Source organism: Sceloporus occidentalis, unplaced genomic scaffold (genome assembly GCF_023333645.1).
Source record: "Sceloporus occidentalis isolate IW3139 unplaced genomic scaffold, rSceOcc1.0.p SCAF_5, whole genome shotgun sequence".
Lineage (NCBI taxonomy): Eukaryota > Metazoa > Chordata > Lepidosauria > Squamata > Phrynosomatidae > Sceloporus > Sceloporus occidentalis.
The window spans coordinates 183,957,084-183,975,448 of NW_028316985.1; the positions used below are offsets into that span (position 1 = coordinate 183,957,084).

Sequence of the window (18,365 nt, forward strand, 5' to 3'; positions counted from 1 at the left end):
GGAAAATGTGTCATATGAAGATGAATTGTCCATATAAAGCCAAAACAGAGTCGCCTGCCAATTTCGACTGTGGTCACTTTGCAAAGGGGCTTTGATCTCCGCGGCTGGGATTCTCTCTGGTTCCAAAACCTGTTGTCTCTGTGTTACAGGTCGCCCCGGTTTCCCACGAGAGACAACTTTATTGGCGGATTAGACTAAGAGGCATCTGTAAAGCATCCTTGCCCACATTTAGCTTGCTGACGGCTATATCTGTTTCTGCTTTGGTTGTATTAAATTAAATGGAAGATTTCCCATCTCCCAATAAATGAGACAGAAAGAAGAGAGGCAGCAGCTCTTTTCAGTCTAAGTGTTTGACTTTCTGGCAAAGGAAGGAGGAGGCAGGCGATTCTGAAAATTAAAAGCAAACAAGTGCGTTCTGGATTGCTGCCTTTTTGCCTGTTTGTAAGGTGTCCATGTTACAAGCCACATTCGCACAAACAGAAAAGGTTGCCATTGGTCTGCAATGCAAAGCAACTACACCTGCGAGCATGTGTTGTTTGCTTCGTGGCTTGCCATTTCTAGGATGTCTCCATACTTAGAATCACAGAAACCTAGGAGTTTATCACAAGAGGCCATATGTACCTCCATCCCGAGAATGATTCAAGCATCCGCATCCCGCAAAAGCATGCAAATGATTTTCACACGCGGAACCCAATACTGCATTAGAGGCTCATTAGTTAAGCGAGAAAGAAGATAGAAGGTGCATTTGGTTTTCACACCGATGCGTGCAAATCCCATTAATGCCCCAGAGTGACCAGAGAGACTTCCTTTTCCCCAGACATGTCCTACATCAATTCAGCCAAAGCCACAAATGTGGAGGGCTAACTGTATTGTTTGCTGACACAGAACCCGGGAACTCCAAAATAACATCGCAATCTGGGATCAACAAGCAAATGTGTGCCACCTCTGAAAGGAAGTGGACAGAGCTTGGAAACATTCCCAGAATCTATCTGACAAGGTGGGCATGTACTCTAGGGAATGGAGGAGATTGCAGATCAATAAAAGGAACTTTTCCAGGCTAACTAGGCTGTGCCACATGGTTGTTCACACCAGGCTACTGTCATCAGGTCAACAAAAATGACACACATCTGACTCATTTCGACTCAGCCTCAAAGCAACGTCTCGGCATCTGGTTCTGTTCAGAAACTCTCACAATCCCAATTAAATGCACAGTCAAGATCCGATCTGCTCTTCTTTCAACACTCACAGACTCTGCGGCACTCTCTCCCTATGGAACCTGGAGGGGATTTTTCAAAGATGATCCCATGAGTTGCTGAGAATTGCAGACTTTTACAAAAGGGGAAAAAAGAACCGCCACTCTCTAGACTAGATCAATAAATCATTAAGTACCAAGACAGAAATTCCCCCAAATACAAAATATCATATCCGTCAGGATGTCACACTTGGGGACAATGTTTTGCAGGCTGTAGGGAAAACGCCTCTCTTCAAGCATTAAAAGTTAGGCGCCAGCTTTTCTTCTATTAAATAGTTCTTAGTTTTTCAAATAATTTCAAAATATTTCTCTGCGTGGAAACAGGCAAAATAGGGGCAGGGATTTGGGGGGTCTGTTCAGTGGGGGATCCCATGTCAATGGGGAGATGACTTGGCTCTGGGTTTTGCTCAAAATTTTAAAAGAACTGCCCAAAGTTATGAACCTGATCTCCAAAAACTGGTTCAGCACTTTGGATAGTTCAATTCAAGTTTAAATCCAGAGGAGATTCGCTGCCCCATTGACACCAGAGCTATCTGCCTCCAATGGCTGGCTCGGGGTTGCATCTGCACTGCAGAATTAATGCAGTTTGATGTCGCTTTAACTGCCATGGCTCCATGTTATGGAATTCTGGGATTGGTAGACTTGGGAGATATTTAACCTTCTCTCTCAGAGAGCTCTGGTGCCACCACAAATTACAAATCCCAAGATTCTATAGCATGGAGCCATGGTCATTAAAGCGGTATAAAACTGCATGATTTCTGCAGTGCAGATGCAGCCCAGGTGAAGAATCTTGGAGCAGATCAACCACCCCAATTGTATAGGACCTGCCTGCCAACAGTGGGCTTGAAGTCTTCAAAGTAGAGGAAGGGTTTGGGGTAGGAAGATGGAGGAAGGTCCTCTTGATACCATCCAGCATGTTGGACTGGGTTCCCAGGGACCACCTGAACGCAGGACTAATCCAAATCCCCACCCCAGCCATGAGGACATAGCAAAGATATTGCCAGTTCCCTCCTCTGAACTACAGCCTACAGCACCTGGTATTCACTGGCGGTCTCCCATCCAAGTACTCGCTAGGGCGACTCTGCTTAGCTCCTAAGATCAGAAGGAATCTGGTACAGTAGGAGTTTGGTTGCAGGACCCCCGGTGAATACCAAAATCCATGGCTGCGCATGTCCCATTATATACAATGGACACTAAAAAGGCATCCCTTACATAAAATGTCAAAATCAAGGTTTGCTTTTTGGAATTTATATATTTTTTGAATATTTTAAAGATGTAGACGTTTGAATCTGTGGATAAAGAATCTGTGGATACAGAGGGACAACTGTATGTGTATGTGTGTGCGTACACATACATATAGTGGACCCACCACATTCGCTGGGGGTAGGGGAGCAGGACCCCTGTGAAAGTGGGACAACCACAAATAAAGAACCACAATCTATTTTACTTGAGAGAACAACTCCCTAGGAATCTCTAGATCCTCCAGCACCACTCTATGGTTAAAACTGTGAATAATCAAAGCTGCAACAGTCAAAGCCGCAATTGTGGAGGACCAACTGTGTGTGTGTGTGTGTGTGTGTGTACACACATAAGAGGGAGAGAGAGTTTTTAACTGCCTTCAAGTCAGCTTCAACTTACGGCAGTTCTATGAATAAGAGACCTCCCAGACTTCATCAGCAACCCATTCAGGTCTTGCAAACGGAGTGATGTGACTTTCTTGTCTGAGTCAATTTCCCTGTCATGCACTCCTCCTATTTTCCTACTGCCTTCTGACATGTTTCTCTACTAACATGTCAAGGAGAGCTGACAGCTAAGCTGAAGCCATCGATATGGGAAAGTCGAATTCTGAAGATACCATCAAGACTGTGTTTTAAAGAAATCTATGTCATTCCACAAACAGACTTAGGAAGAAAATAAAGCTATGGAGAGAAAGCTGAGGAGAGGAGAGAGAAAATTTAAACTAGTGGTGTAATTCTATATTAATCGCCTTCTCAAAGCAAGCAACAAATAGATTTTTTTGCGCCTTGTGAGAAAAAACACGCAAATTTTGAATATAATTTGCAAGTTAGGACTTATTCTGTGCAAAAATCGCATGTGGTATTTTTGTGCAGAAAACAACATTTTCTGCACGGAAAATATTCCCTTTCTGTGCAAAAAATTATTTGCCATCAAGAAAAATCTGTATCCTGCAAAGAAATAAAAAGCTGTTTTCTACACAAATCAACCACGACAAGACTGCAATAACAGCATTTTTTTGTGCAGGAAACTACTTTTTCTGTCCATAAGAGAATATTTCAGTGCAGAAATATTCTTTGCTGAACATGAAACAGCTTTATGGGCAGAAAACATTCGCTTCTGAGCAAAACAACCAGATATGAATTTTGTGCAGAACAAATCCTGAACCGTGAAGAGTCTTCTCAAGCCAGGATTTTTCTCATCAGAGTTTCTTAAGACTTGTGTGTGTGTGTTGTACATACACAAACATACCTAGAGCCAGTGTGATCAGGGTTCAAGCCTGAGTGTAGGGAATTGTCTTATTAAAAATAATAATAATTTTAAGCCACTTTGAGAGCCTTTAGGGCTGAAGGGCAGGGTATAAATACTATAAATAAATAAAATCAAATAAATCCCAGCTTGCCTATGCAAACCACTGGGTGACCTTGGGCAAGTCACACACTCTCAGCCTCAAGGGAAGGCAATGGCAAACCTCCTTTGGACAAATCTGGCTAAGAAAACCCCATGATAGGTTCACCTTAGGGTCATCATATGTTGGAAATGGCTTGAAGGCACACAATACATTTGTGAGTGTGTGTATGTCTTCTGACTTCTTTGGATATTTCCACATATTTTTCCTATCTTAAGGGAAAAGGGCAAAGAGACTGAGATTAATGCCAGGGTTGGACAATCTGTAGAGGTGTTTGGTGACAGATAGCTATGGTTTTCATGTCATGAGAGAAATGTCTATCTCTCACTTGTTTTCTAAGTGATTTGTGCAACCTTCCAGCAATGCAGAGTTCTAACCTCATTTAGTCTCCAGATCCCACGTTGTCCGAGATGATGAACAAAACGCATTTTTAAATGAAGCCGATCAGAGCTCAGCTCAGAAGTGCTGCGCCAAGCAAAGCTCAAGGAGTGATGGACTGTGCAATAGCAAGGGCTGGGAAAGTGCTCTGGGGGCCTCCTCCATGCCCAAGTTCTCCCATGCCTTTAGAGGTTTTATTTTCCCGATAAGATGCAAGCATCTGAACAAACCCCCACCGGCCCACCTGTTTGTCTTTTTTTTAAAAACGAAATCTAGAAATCCAGGCCAGAACATAAACAAGTGCCATGGACGGGCTCTGTATTTGTAGGTTTAATTTTGTAAGACAAAATTACACACTGTCTAAAAATGTTGTCACGCTATTAAACAGCTTTTTCTAAATTCAAGGATAAAACACAAAACAAAAACAAGTCTGTAATGCTCATCACTGCAATTAACACATCCACTGCTGTCCAACAAAGCAACTTCCGCACACATGTTATCCACCCACGCAATTAATGCAGGCACAACAAAGGATGGGGAGGAGAAGCGTGGAAGGAAACCATCCATAGCAAAGGTTCTATTATTATTATTATTATTATTATTATTATTATTATTATTATTTCAGTCGCCCTCCTTTTTCGTGGGGGATCTATTCCAGAACCCCCTGCGAAAACGAAAAATAGCCGATATTCAAGCCCTATTGACTTGAATGGTGGCGTGCGCCCTGTTTTGTCCCCCTCCATTTGCCGCCTGCAAACGGGCAGATTCCAAGTCCATGCAAATGGAGAGGTGACTGTATTATTAGTTGAATACAGGCCTGAGAGCCAGTGTGGCACAACAGTCTGAGTGTTGTACTATGACTCTGGAGACCAAGGTTCAATTCCCAGCTCATCCATGAAAACCACTGGGTGATCTGGGGCAAGTCACACACTCTCAGCCTCAGGGGAAGACAATGACACACCTCCTTGGAACAAATCTTGCTAAGAAACCCCAATGGTAGGTTCGCCTTAAGGTCATCATAAGTTGGAAATGATTTGAAGTAACACAGCAACAACATGAATACCTCAGTATGCCTGTAGTGATGAACCAGCTTCCTATCTGTGGCATTGGACTAGGACTATGGAAGACCAGGCTTCGAATCGCTGCTTGGATGTGGGAAGCCACTGGGTAACTTTGTGCATGCCATGCACAGTCTGCCTCACACCAGTGAAAAACCTGCTCTGAACAAATCTGTCCAAGAAAACTGCCTGAAGACTGCCATAAACCTGAAATGACTTGAAGACACACAATGACAACAATAAGAGACTATACTTATCCCTGGATTCAACCATCCACTGTTTGAATGTATATACATTTGAAAAAGCAAACCTTGATTTTGCCATTTCATACAAGGGACACCATTTTACTGCACTGTTGTGTTTAATAGGACTTGAGCATCCACAGATTTGGGTATCAATGGGTAGCCCTGGAACCAAACCCCAGCGGATACCAAGGGCCCAATGTATTTATTGAATGTTAATATATTGGGTCATTCAAAAAGAATGGTGCAATAGGAAAGCTGTTCTTATTTGGTTTTACACCATTCTTTTTGAATCACCCTGTATAAATGTATTTTTGTTGTTAACTATCCTTGAGTCAATCTCAACCCATGGCGACCCATGGATGAGACATCTCTTGAATTTAATCAATCTACTATTGACTATGAAACTTATTACTAATATTGAACTAAAAGGAACCACAATTCCAAAATCTAAAATATGCCAAAAACCAAAACTTTTTTCATGGGTGGATTAGATAGTGTCACCTTTGCGTTCTGATGGTTCAGCATACACAAATTTTGTTTCATTCACAAAATCATTAACAATATTATATAAAGTTACCTTTAGACTATATGTATAAGGTGTAGATGAAACTGGTTTTGTGTATAGACTTGGATCCCATCTCCAAGATATCTCAATATGTATGCACAGTGGACCCTTGGTATCTGCTGGGGTTTTGTTCCAGGACTCCCTATAAATACCAAAATGCATGGATGCTCAAGTCCCATTAAACACTGTGGCATAATAAAATGGTGTCCCTTATATAAAATCACAGAATCAAAGTTTGCTTTATGCAATTTATATTTTTGGGAATATTTGCAAGCCGTGAATGCTTGAATCCATGGATAAAAAAAATCTGTAGATATGGGGAGCTGACTGTGTGCTTAGTATGAAACATTCTTGTGATTTTAGTGTAAACATTTTGATGGATATGTTATAGAGCCAACGGCGACGGTAAAAGTTCTAAACGGTTTTAATCGTTTTTGTACAATGGTAATTTGATGGCTATGACCTGTATATGATTGCCATGAATAAACTGTACTGTATTATAAAATAAAAATCCCCAAATCCCAAACACTTCTGGTTCCAGGCATTTCAGATAAGGGTGACTCAGCCTGTTTACTACAATGCTGGTTATCTCACTGTTTGCATTTAGGAGTTGCTGCTCAATTCAGCAGCAAACTCTAACGTAATTTTTAAAATCAAAGTAAATTAAAATTCTGGGTTGGAGTGGAGAGCATTAAAATGGGCAGAGGGGCCACGCATGGCCATGGGGTCCCCTCAGTCCACCACTTTTATAGAGGAAAGCATAACTCGGGGACTTTGAATGACTCAGTCTGCAGGGCTGTTTTCTGTGGCAGAGAACATATGACTTGCTGGCAGCTGGGTGCACACCATGCATGTAATTCATCAGAACATTTGCTCTGTTACGAAAAAAATATCCTACAGCAAAGGGTAGGAAGGGAAGGAGGGATAAAAAACCTTGACAGGTACGTTACAAACCTCTCTAATGGAGGCTTCCCGGGAGAGAGGTTCATATGAGGACAGATGCCATTTCTTTCTAGCGGCACAGGGAGGATTTGCTGAAAAATTCTCCTGTGAGGGCGGAAAGCTCTTCACTTCTAAAGTCTATCCCTAGCACAGAAGCCTTATTTCTACCCAACGCTCTTGAGCAAAATTATCATTAAGGCGTCTGAGATTTATGGTGATGCATCACCACGGCATTTCCTACCCTCAGAAATAATTCAGGAAAAGTGGGTTTTGTGTGTGAGTAGATTTCCTTTTTATTTTTATTCATGCCTTTGAAGCCTCATGATCTGTTCATGTAGATGGCTTTAAACTGTTTTAAGATTTTAAACTGTTCAATACACTACTAGCATACTTCAATTATTTTACTGCTTTACATTTTAAATGGCTTCAGCTGACTGATGTTACAACACACGGCGGAATACAAATATTTTAATAAATAAGCCGGATGCATGTTAGGCAGAAGTGACTTCTAATCTGTAGTGGCTTTCAGGGTCTGTAGAAGATAACCTCAGCAGGTTTATGGCACACAGATACCTACAAAAGATGGAGACTTCTATGGCCAGTTCCAGGAGATCTTCCTAAGCAAATATATAACTAATTGTTCCTTTGAACAATTCTGACAATAGTGACTGCTAAGTGACAATAGTGCCCTAGCAGCTGTCTCCTTCATTGTCATTGTGTGCCTCACAGTGACCCTGAGGCAAAGCTATTATGACACAATGACCATTGTCGTTGTGTGCCTTACAGTGACCCTAAGGCAAAGCTATTATGGGGTTTCTGGGTCTGAAAGTATGTGACTCACCCAGAGTCACCCAGTGTGTTTTCATTTGAGCAGAGAATGAAAACCCAATCTCCTGAGTCCAAGTCCTACTCTCAAACCACTACACCACACTGGCTCCTCCAACCATCCTAATCCCCAAATTGTTAATCAATCAATCAATCAATCCAACTTTAATTACAGTTAATAAACCATAAGGCAAAACAACAGCAACATGGCAACAACAAAACCAACCAAAACACCCCAACACTTATATCCATCTTATACACCCATACGCAAAAGTGTGAGCACTCCATATGGGAAAGTAAGAGCAAACCAAATTGTTAATCTGTTTGGCTAGAAAGCCACTCTGAGAGCATTTCTGAAGAGCGGGCTATAAATATAATAAACAAACAAATAAACTAGGCCATGGATCTTGAGGGGGGGGGGAAACTTATAGAAGAATAAGATGAAGCAGATTGCTGAAGGTGGTCAGGATGGAAAATTTAGGGCTTGTCTAAATTCCCCCGAATTCCTACTGGCTCACCATGTCATGGTTATATGGCAAAGGGCCAAAACCCTGGATCAGTGTGGACTGTCTTCATGATGCCTGCACCCAATTCAGGGCTTTCTCTCCTTAACCTTCATTTAAATAATTCACTTTCTACTGTGGGTTTTTGGCTCTCTTGGCCATGACGATGGCAGATGCAGCAACAATGGCCCTGCAAGCCATTCTGAGGCCAGAAAGAGGCATTTGGCATTGATAGTGTGGCTGGGTTCCTTGTTTTGACCTCAGCAGTGGTTCCAGGTGACAAGTGGGCACCATATGGGAGGGCAGCTGCCTGCCATTTACTGCAAGAACCGGAAACCTGCAGCAAAACAGAGTAGGTAGGGTGCAAATTCAATGGGAATTTGGGGCCAGAATAGTCTGGGGGCAGCCCAGAGTATTCTGGCCAGTGTAGACCTACCCTAAATGATCCAAGAGCAGAAGTGCTAAATTGACAGCCTGTTTGCACAGAAGAAATATTTGCTACAGGTTAAGTCTGGAATATACTAAGGCAAAGTTGTGAAGAATCGTAAGCTACGAGGGCAATTGCGCTGAATTATCATGGCTGTGGCTGGCATTTCTAGAACAAAGAGAAACAAGCTGGATAGATGGCTGCCTTTTTACCATCTCCTGCATCATTTACCACCAATAAAGCTTGCATTATAGCAGTAGTGTGTATCAGTGTCCAGCACCACAAGAACCCTGAGAGAGGCCTGGAAGTACACCCAGTTCCAGAACAAGACAATGGACCTTGCTGCCCCATCCCGTTCTATGATTCGAAACTGGACCACAAAGAGATAAGGAACTGCTAGCAGCCAAACATACAAGTATAAAAGATTCTGGACAATTCCTGGCACGTTGAAGACCATTCCATTTACCTGGATGCCCAACAGTTGTGTGTTCTGCCACCCTATATCTATGGCTATACCTGGCCAGTCATTTGATGGGCTGGTGTGTATGTGTGTGAGTAGGAGAGTGCATATGGAACTATCTGCTAGGTGATTTTTAGTAAAGTTTTAAAACTGATATCCCATGTTCCAGAGTCCTACTTCCAATGTCAAAATGTCTCATATGGCATGAAATTCTATGGTGGGGGGAACATGCCTTGTAAAACATTTTTTTGGGGGAGAGAAATCCCCCTTTCAGAGGACCTTGCAAAACAAGGATGGGCAAAAATGATTGTTACCCAAATGCTAAAAATGCTGCTACTGCTCTGCGCATGATGCACATGAGACTGATAAATCACTTTTGGTGTGAATTCAGCCTACTATTGACTTTCTCTATAGCTGAGATGAGTCAACTGTGGCTCTTGGACTATACTTAAAAGCCCTCTGAATATTTCAAAATTCCTATCTCCCCCCCCCCCCCCCACCCTTAAAGCCTTCACAAAGTGATGGGGTTCAGACCTCTGGTGAAGGGAGCATGTGAGAAAGGAAGAGGAAGAGAGAACAAAGAGAGTGCAGAAAGAAAGGGGGAGTGAGAAAGAGAGAGAGAGAAAAGAGTAAGGAGTTTATCAAATGGGAGGAATTTCTCTTAAATTCGAATGAAAAGAAAGTGGACCACTTACAGCCACTAGTTTCACGCAATTACGTGAATACGTATTACATTTGAACTGGCTCCCCATTGCCTGAAAATAGCATGCCATTGCCCGAATTTGCGTGTGGCAGTCTATCATGCAATAACTTGAAATCCCATGATTGCGCTCGGACTGACTTCCCATTGCCTGAATTTGTGTGTAGTGGGTTATCACGCAATAATGTTAAACCCCATGATTGCGTTCAGATTGCCATTGGATTATACTTCAAATTTCCCTTGTCTGATAAACTCCTAAGAGGAGAGAGAAAAGAAAAGGTCATGAAGAGAGAAAGGGAGGCAGCAGGAAGAGAAATGAGAGGTGCTACAAGAGAGAGAGAAAGGGGGCACAGAAAGAAAGGGAGAAGGGGGAGAGATAGAGAAATGAGAAAAGGGGATGCAGGGAGAAAGAATGAGAAGAAAAGAAAAGAAAGATGCATAGAGAAAGGGAGACAGGGGGAAAGAGAAAAGTGGATGCAGAGAGAGAAGAGGAAAGAGTGTGCAGAAAGAAAGGGGAAGAGAGAATGGAGAGAAAAAAGGGGTGCAAGGAGAAAGGCAAAGAGAGAAGAGAAAGGGAGATGGAGGAAGAGAAATGGTGGATGCAGAGACAGAGGGGGGAGAGAGGGAGAAAGAGAAAGATGAGAAAAGGGGAAAAGGTGATGGAGAGAGAAAAGGAGAGAGGAGAGGGATGATGCAGAGACAGACTGTGTACATAAGAGGCAAGGTGAGGATAATGGGACTGGCACAGAAAGAGAGAGAACAAGAAAAGGGTGATGCACAGAGAGAGGGGGCAGAGAAAGAGCAAGACTGGGATGCTGGCTCCTGGCACGCTTTCAGCTGTGACTCCATGCACCCTCTTGGCTTTACCCCTGCCCCATATGGGTCCCTAACAAATTCCGTGTGGGCATGAGGAGCCCTTGAGAAAGGAAGACAAAGTTCCCCACTCCTGCTCTATAGCTTTGCTAAAGCCACAACACAACGGAAATCTACATTTGGTTCAGACACTGGGATACAGTTTGTCCTGAGGTATGTGCCTTTATGCAAGAGAATCTTTCCTTGTTCTTGCTTAATCTAGAAATCATCCTTGCCAGTTGTCTCCATCTCCTTTCTAGGAGTTAATGCTGCCTTAAAAATCCTAGTCCTGCTGCTGCTTTTCTTGCTGTTTCTGGGATGAAAAAAAATCATGCCATTTCAGTCCATTCCCTCTCTCCTGGCATACACATGTCAGCTGTGATTCACTTCCATTTCTGATTTGCCCTGGCACATGCTTTGTCCTCAGAGCAGACCATCCAGAAGGCAAACACAACACCAACAACATAGATTTGTGATAAAATAAAGGGGACTTTCTTGGAAAGAAACCTATCCAAACCAGCACTTCAGAAGGTTCGAATTCCTGAGCACCATAAGAAATATTTATTGAAAAGGATTATGAACAGCGTCTGCATCATTTTCGTGGCAGGGAAGAAATTCATAAAGCAAATAATTTATTTCCCAAGTATAGTTTTTGCCAACAAAGGCAAACACTATATGCACAAAATGTCATAAGATGCGACTGGGACCTGCAAAGAGAATGCAATGGTGGCAGCAGGAATAAGGTGCACAGAGCCATCCGGTCTGCCAGCTGTCATAGCAGAATTTCCAAGAAACTCAGCTACAAAAAACTAGTTTTAATATAAGAACCAGAACAATGGCCCTTTGGTCCAGAACCACTGGATTGGCATCCAGACTGGCTGACCCCAGACAGGGGCGAATGGCTTGCATTGTCTGTCCAGGACGATACCAGTTATGGGGAACATGGGTCTTTTGGTCTGTGCATTCAGCTCTAGGACTCGAGAAACCAGAGTTCAAGTCCCCGCTTAGCATGGAAACTCAGTGTGTGTCCTAGAACTGGCAAAAAAGGGCAGGATATAAATACAGTAACGACAACAACAACAACAACAACATGATAGCTGTAAGTCGGAGTTGACTGAAAGCCCCCAACAAAAACATAGTCCTTTTAGATAGATAAAAGATTTGTTCACTTTTCCTATTGCACACAATGAGAAAAGAATGGGGTGAGGGAACACAGAAACATAAGAAGTCTTAACATAGAATGAAAAAAGAATTTGTACTGAGATGCGGAGACTAAATTATACAGTACTTACATGATACAAAGCCAGGACTGCTGATATTGTACTCCAGTGACTGTTGCTGTGACACCCTGAATTGTATCTGACAAGAGGTGAACTGTTGAAAAAGAAAGAGAGAAAGAAAGAAACTCCCAATTGCATTCAAGAACCATCACAAATAGACCTTCATCTCTATTGTCTGTCTACAGGTTCACTCAAATACTATTATCTAAGCTTTTTTAAAAAGAGCACTGGTTGCTCTTGCATTATTTCACCTGTTGTGTAACTTAGCACAGAAGATGAAATTATTTTTAAAGCATTACTATCAATGATATGCTATCATTGAAAGAACCATTGCAGTCCCACCCACCCACCCCCCTTACTTTACAAATAATCAGAAAAATTCGAGAAAAAAGAAGGAGGAAATGTTCAATGCGGTAAAGATGGTTAGGCAAGTTTCCCTGGAAGGTGAGATCCGAGACTCTTTCACATGGCAGAGTTTTAGTGCTACCTATTCTTTCAGGTTAAAAAATAGTGCATTTGTTGTTTGTGGTTTTTCCAATTTCACAGTGGTTCTGTGCTCCAACCCCAGTGAATGTGGAGAGCACACTGTATTTAGAAATTCCAGTCCAAGTGTTCTAATGCCTCATCAAACTACAAACCCCAGGACTCCACAAGATGCAGCCACAGCAGTTAAAGCAAAATCATAGCGCTGTAATTGTGTAGTGTGAACGGGGGCTTTGTTCTCATTGCCAGCTCCATACAAGGTTCTGCAAGTTCTTGTTGAACAGCAATGTGAAAAGTCATGAAGAGCCACTTGGACCAAATCCAAAAGTATGCACAAGAGACTGTGATAGGCTGAAGAATTCAGAGAGAAAATGATATACTGGGGATTCACAGAGCTATTTTGAAAAAGAAGCTGCCTGTGCTGAAATACATCAATTAGGCTGCTGCTCACACTGCAGAATTAATGCAGTTCAATACTGTTTTATATGCCATTACTCTTTGCTTTGGAATCCTGGGATTTATAGTTTGTTGTGGCACCTGATAGAGAAATCACAAATCCCAAAATTCCATAGCAATGAGCCATGGCAGCTAAAGCAGTGTCAAACTGAATTAATTCTACAGTGCAGATTAGTTCTTAGTTGCACATTTGTAACTCGGGTGTTCTCTAGGAAACGGGCTGAGAAACACTGGGCTGGTGAAGTTTATAAAGACTATAAATGCAAAAATGCTGAGATGCAGAATGACGTATGAATATTTTAAATTTTGGTTCTAGAAGAAATAACACCCACCTTGGCTACACATGACTCAGACATGGATGATGACATAAAGACTTTGCATAACTTGGGAAAGGACTTTATCACAACACTACCATTCTTGCCACGATCATTTAAACTTAGGAAAGGGTGTCTCTGTGTGTGTGTTTTTAATGCAATCCCAGAGTTATGCTAACTCTGTAGTTTTAAACTCCATGGTTTTAAAAAAAATAAAAGAAAGCAAAAGAATAAAAATCTGGGGTATTCTGGAATACCAAAAGGGAAAAGGAGGAGACACTAAAGCTATATAACCACACTATTCCGGAACTGCAACAGGATAAGTTACCACACTTGACAACTAATGCAATTGAGAGCTTATTGACAGGGATTCCCTATCAATGGCAAGGTGCAGGCTAACAATAATTGAAAGATAAGGCAGTGATGGGAGGGAGATGGCATTGTGTGATAGAATCATAGAATCACAGAGTTGAAAGAGACCCCAAAGGTCACCCAGTCCAACCCGCTGCCATGCAGGAATACACAAACAAAGCACTCACAACCGATGGCCATTCAGTCAGTTAAAAATCTCCAAAGAAGGAGACTCCATCACTCTCCAAGGCAGAATATTCACTACAGGCGCTTTTACTGAATTTTTATGGCAGTTTAAAAAACCATATGTGATAAAAGTTCTTGGACTACAACTGCCAGAATCCTTCAGATAGCAGCTGTAATCTTTGTGGAATTAATACCAAAGAGATGGCAACGTTATCAGAAAGCCACCTTGCACAAGCTTCATAGGGTTCAGCTTAGACAGATAGAGAGACTGAGCCTTGATCTTACCGTTCCCTTCTCTGGGGGTTCCTGAATCGGTGAATAAAGTGCTCATGATTTTGTCAAAGTTGCAGCTTGGCTCTGCGTTGTCAGAGTCTTCGGCAAAGTGTTTCAACATCTCCCGCAAGACATCGTCCAGAGAGGTTGCCGTCTCATCTAGGATGATACTGGCTCTGGCCAGGAATCCATCGAGGTCCCGGTGGGCTCGGACTTCCTCCTCAAAATTCTTTAATTTTAGGTACTGCGTGAAAAGCAACAGCAACACAGAAATTGCTCAGGCTACTTAGACTGACTAAACATAAAATGATTTATTTGATTAACGTTTCTGAATCAGAAAATTTCCCCAAATTCCTAGGAAAGTAAACATAGGTTGAGTCTCTCTAGTATCCAGTATCCAGGTCGCGCATATCCAAGCTTCATAGGTTTGAATGGGGTGTGTCTTCATGCACGTGGCCCAGGTGCGCGCACCACTGGAAATAGCGGAGGTCGCCCCTCCACAGATATTCAAGGGCACGGATCTCAGATCCGCGAGTTAGGAGGGGCAACTGTACAGGTATTCCAAAATAAAATAAAAAATATCTGAAATCCAAAACACTTTTCGTCCCAAGAATTTCAGACAAGGGAGATTCAACCTGCATGCAACAAGCTAGGCATTTAAGTATATTTTTTCAAGGGAGCCAGCATGATTTGAGTGTTAGACTACGACTTTGGAGATCAGGGTTCAAGTCCCTGTTCAGTCATGAAGCCCACTGGAAGACCTTGAGAAAGTCACATGCTCTCAGCCTCAGGGGAAGGCAATGGCAAACCTCCTCTGAATAAATGCCAAGAAAACCCCATGATAGGCCTTAGGATCACCATAAGTTGGAAATGACTTGAAGGCATACAACAACAAAAAATGCATAAAATAATATTTATAATACAGTACTCCCTTCTGTTACACGGGGATCCGTTCCAGACACACACACCCCACGTAAAAGAAATAATGCGTATGCTCGATCCCCATTACAAGTAATGGGGATCGTGTTCGCGGAGGTGTGGGGCAGCGGCGACGTGCGCGCACCATGGGTGCACCATGGGCGCACACGCCAATGTTTCTTCCAACGCATACCGCCACTCCTTCTGCCACTGCTTTCAGCGTATGCTGAAAGCAGTGTATAATGCGCCCGCGTATGATGCAGGCGCACTGTATATTTTATTATCCACCAGGGGCCCTGGTGGCGCAGTGGTTAAATGGCTGTATTGCCGCCACTCACTCACAAACCGCAAGGTTGCAAGTTCAATACCAGCCAAGTGCTCAAGCTCAGCTTAGGCTTGCATCCTTTCGAAGTCACTAAAATGAGTACCCAGCTTGTTGGGTCCAATTAGCTCACACATTGTAAACCGCTTAGGGAATGCTTAAGTGGACTCATAAAAGGTATAGAAATGTACTTGCTATTACTATATAAGGGAAATACATTATTGTAATATTGTAAGTTTTTATTTTGGAGCTAGAATCAGAACTGGCCCATTTCTACCCGTTTCTGACTGCACCCAAAATTGTTTCCAATGCCAACTTGAACTCAGTTTCTACAGCTCTGGTGGCCTCTTTGTTGTTGTTAACTGCCCTTGAGTCAACCTCAACTCATGGTGACCCTGTGGATGAGACATCTCCAAGACCCTCATCTCTCACTGCTTTGCTTAAGTCTTGCAGATTCATACCCATGACCTCCCTGATTGAGTCGATCCATCTGGTGTGCAGTCTTCTTCTCTTCCTGCTACCTTCTATCTTTCCTAGCATGATTATCTTTCCAAAGAGTCATGCTTTCTCAATCTGCGTGACAACCTCAATTTGACCATCTTGGCTTCTATGGGTATTTCAGACTCTAGGATCTATTTATTTGTCTTTTTGGCTGTCCACGGTATCCACAGCACTCTTCTCCAGCACTACATCTCAAATGAATTGAATTTTTTTTCTATCAGCTTTCTTCATTGTCCAGTTCTCACATTCCTACATAGTGAAGGGGAACACCATGGCTTGGATGATCCTAACTTTAGTGCTCAGTTGGCTGTCTTTGCTCTTTAGGATCTTTTCTAGCTCACTCATGGCTGCCCTTCCCATTCCTAGTTTTCTTCTTATCTCTTGACTGCAGTCCCCATTCTGATCAATGCTTGATCCAAGTTAGCAAGGATGAAAAAGCCCAGGCATGAGTTCATTGACTTTTTTTAGGATGTTCTGCTTTTCCCTTACATCACAAGGCTTGAATGAGAATTCTCATGGGCTTTGTCAACCAAGTTGTTTGGCCAGCTCCACCCTGGAAGGTAATGAGCAAGTCCTGAATACCAGCTAGGATCAAGGCACACTTCCTCTCCACCCAAATGATGGAGCTACTCAGGTATGGGTATTACAGGATTTTTTGCACATTCCTTGCGCATAGTTGACTTGACTGATTGGGAAAGGAAGGGCCTGGGATACGCGAAGAGGTGACAATATACATCAAAGGTTATCACCCCCTTCCAGAGGCTACGTGGCAGCCATTGGATCAGGATGAGATTAAAGCTTTAGAAAGCTTGGTTTTTAATCTGTCAGACTGGAAAGCTGGCACCAGCCTTTGTGAAACAGGAAATTTAACTTTCCTTTACAATCATCATACGGTAATTGCCACCCAAGTCATGACAGGCGCAGAGGGCAAAATGCGGGTATAGTTAGAGTATAGAAATCAGTAAATAAATTATCTGCTCGCCCAGCCTAAGCCCTGCCAGGATCTGGCTTCAAGGGTCTGATGAAATGAGAATTATCTATTAAGAAACTCAGTTATTTGGAGCTATGAAATGCAAGGCAGACAGTGGCAGCTGATGTCTCCCATGTAATGGACCAGTAAACTTGCTCTGGGGTTTAGTCTACATTTTACTGGAGCTATCTAAAATTCTGAACCTAGAAATGTAACCTAATTAAGAAATCTTTCCTATACATTGCACCTGGAAATTCTGCAGGGGTTTAACACTACTTTATCTGTCACGGCTTCATCCTTGTTTTGGAGAGATGGTACCGTTTCCAAGGCTTCATCTGCACTGCAGAAATAATACACTAAGTACTATTAGTTCTCACTCTTGGCCTAAGCAGTTGTCAACTGTACCTGAATTTTAAGCTAAAAATAAAATGTGTTTATATCTCCATGGCCTCAGCTGCACCACAGAAATAATGCAGTTTGACACCACTTTAACTACCATGGTTCAATGCTATGGAATTCTAGGATTTGTAGTTTGCTGTGGCACCAGAGCTCTCTGACAGTGAAGGCTACAAATCTCACAAATGTACAAATCCTAGAATTCCATAGCACTGCGCTGTGACAGTTAAAATGGTGTTAAACTGCATTATTTTTGAAGTGTGGATTCATTTTTATTCTCAGGTTAATTGCACTGAATTGGAGAATTAGCAAGCCATCTTCCATGCTTTGCAGATTATTCGCTTCAGGTGCAAGAGGAGAGTGCCTTGCCTTTTTGTAAGGGATTTCATTGTAGGCGAAAATGATCCAGAAAGTTAAGATCAGCAATTTCCGTGACAATACAGTAAAGCCAAGAGCAAAGAACTTCAGACACTTAAGTTTGGAAAAATAAATATATCCAGAGACAGGTAGATATGCCTAACCTAGTTTGAGTGAAAGGCAAGCTTTCTGCAACTTGGTGCTCTTTGGATGGAGCCACTAGGTGAGGAAACTTTGGTCCATGCAAATGTCTGCAAAATATATATGCTGCAAGGCTACTAAAGGGAAGTTCATTAAAAACAAAACAAAACACCATTACACTTACTTTTCTCGATGTGTGTAATAAAACGCAGCCAGTGCTTTCGCTTTCTGCTGGAAAAAGAAGACAGAAGTTACAATTGTAGGTACGCAGTAAGCAATGGCCAGGGAAACAAGCTTTGTGACTATTTTCAAGTTTGACGGTATTTCAAATTCTGGCTGTCGCATCTGAAATGTGATATTGGTCCCAACCAGATTTAGAAAGCAACTACTGTATTTAAAAACACAGTCGGGCTTCCATATCCATGGATTCTGCATACACTTCCTCTATGGGAAATCAAATCTTGGTCTCGAAGAGTCCTAAGCTCCATCTACACTACTCAATTAATGCAGTTTCACACTGGTTTAACTGCCATGGCTCAATCCTATGGAATTCTGGGACTTGTAGA

The 18,365-nt window shown here is 42.4% G+C and overlaps 1 protein-coding gene across 3 annotated transcripts in view; it reads right to left on the reverse strand.

The window, feature by feature from the left end:
- The window catches only part of LOC149313270 (solute carrier family 4 member 11-like), a 173,952-nt gene that overhangs the window by 55,837 nt on the left and 99,750 nt on the right, over nucleotides 1-18,365 (reverse strand). For 2 of the 3 annotated variants that reach the window (XM_089526392.1, XM_089526390.1), the window contains exons 4-6: nucleotides 17,984-18,030; nucleotides 14,207-14,438; nucleotides 12,144-12,225 (exon numbers count right to left, since the gene is read on the reverse strand). In XM_089526392.1, the coding sequence (XP_089382518.1) occupies nucleotides 12,144-12,225; nucleotides 14,207-14,438; nucleotides 17,984-18,030 (361 nt within the window). The remainder of the gene's footprint in view (nucleotides 1-12,143; nucleotides 12,226-14,206; nucleotides 14,439-17,983; nucleotides 18,031-18,365) is intronic. The other variant, XM_089526391.1, reaches the window with a different exon arrangement.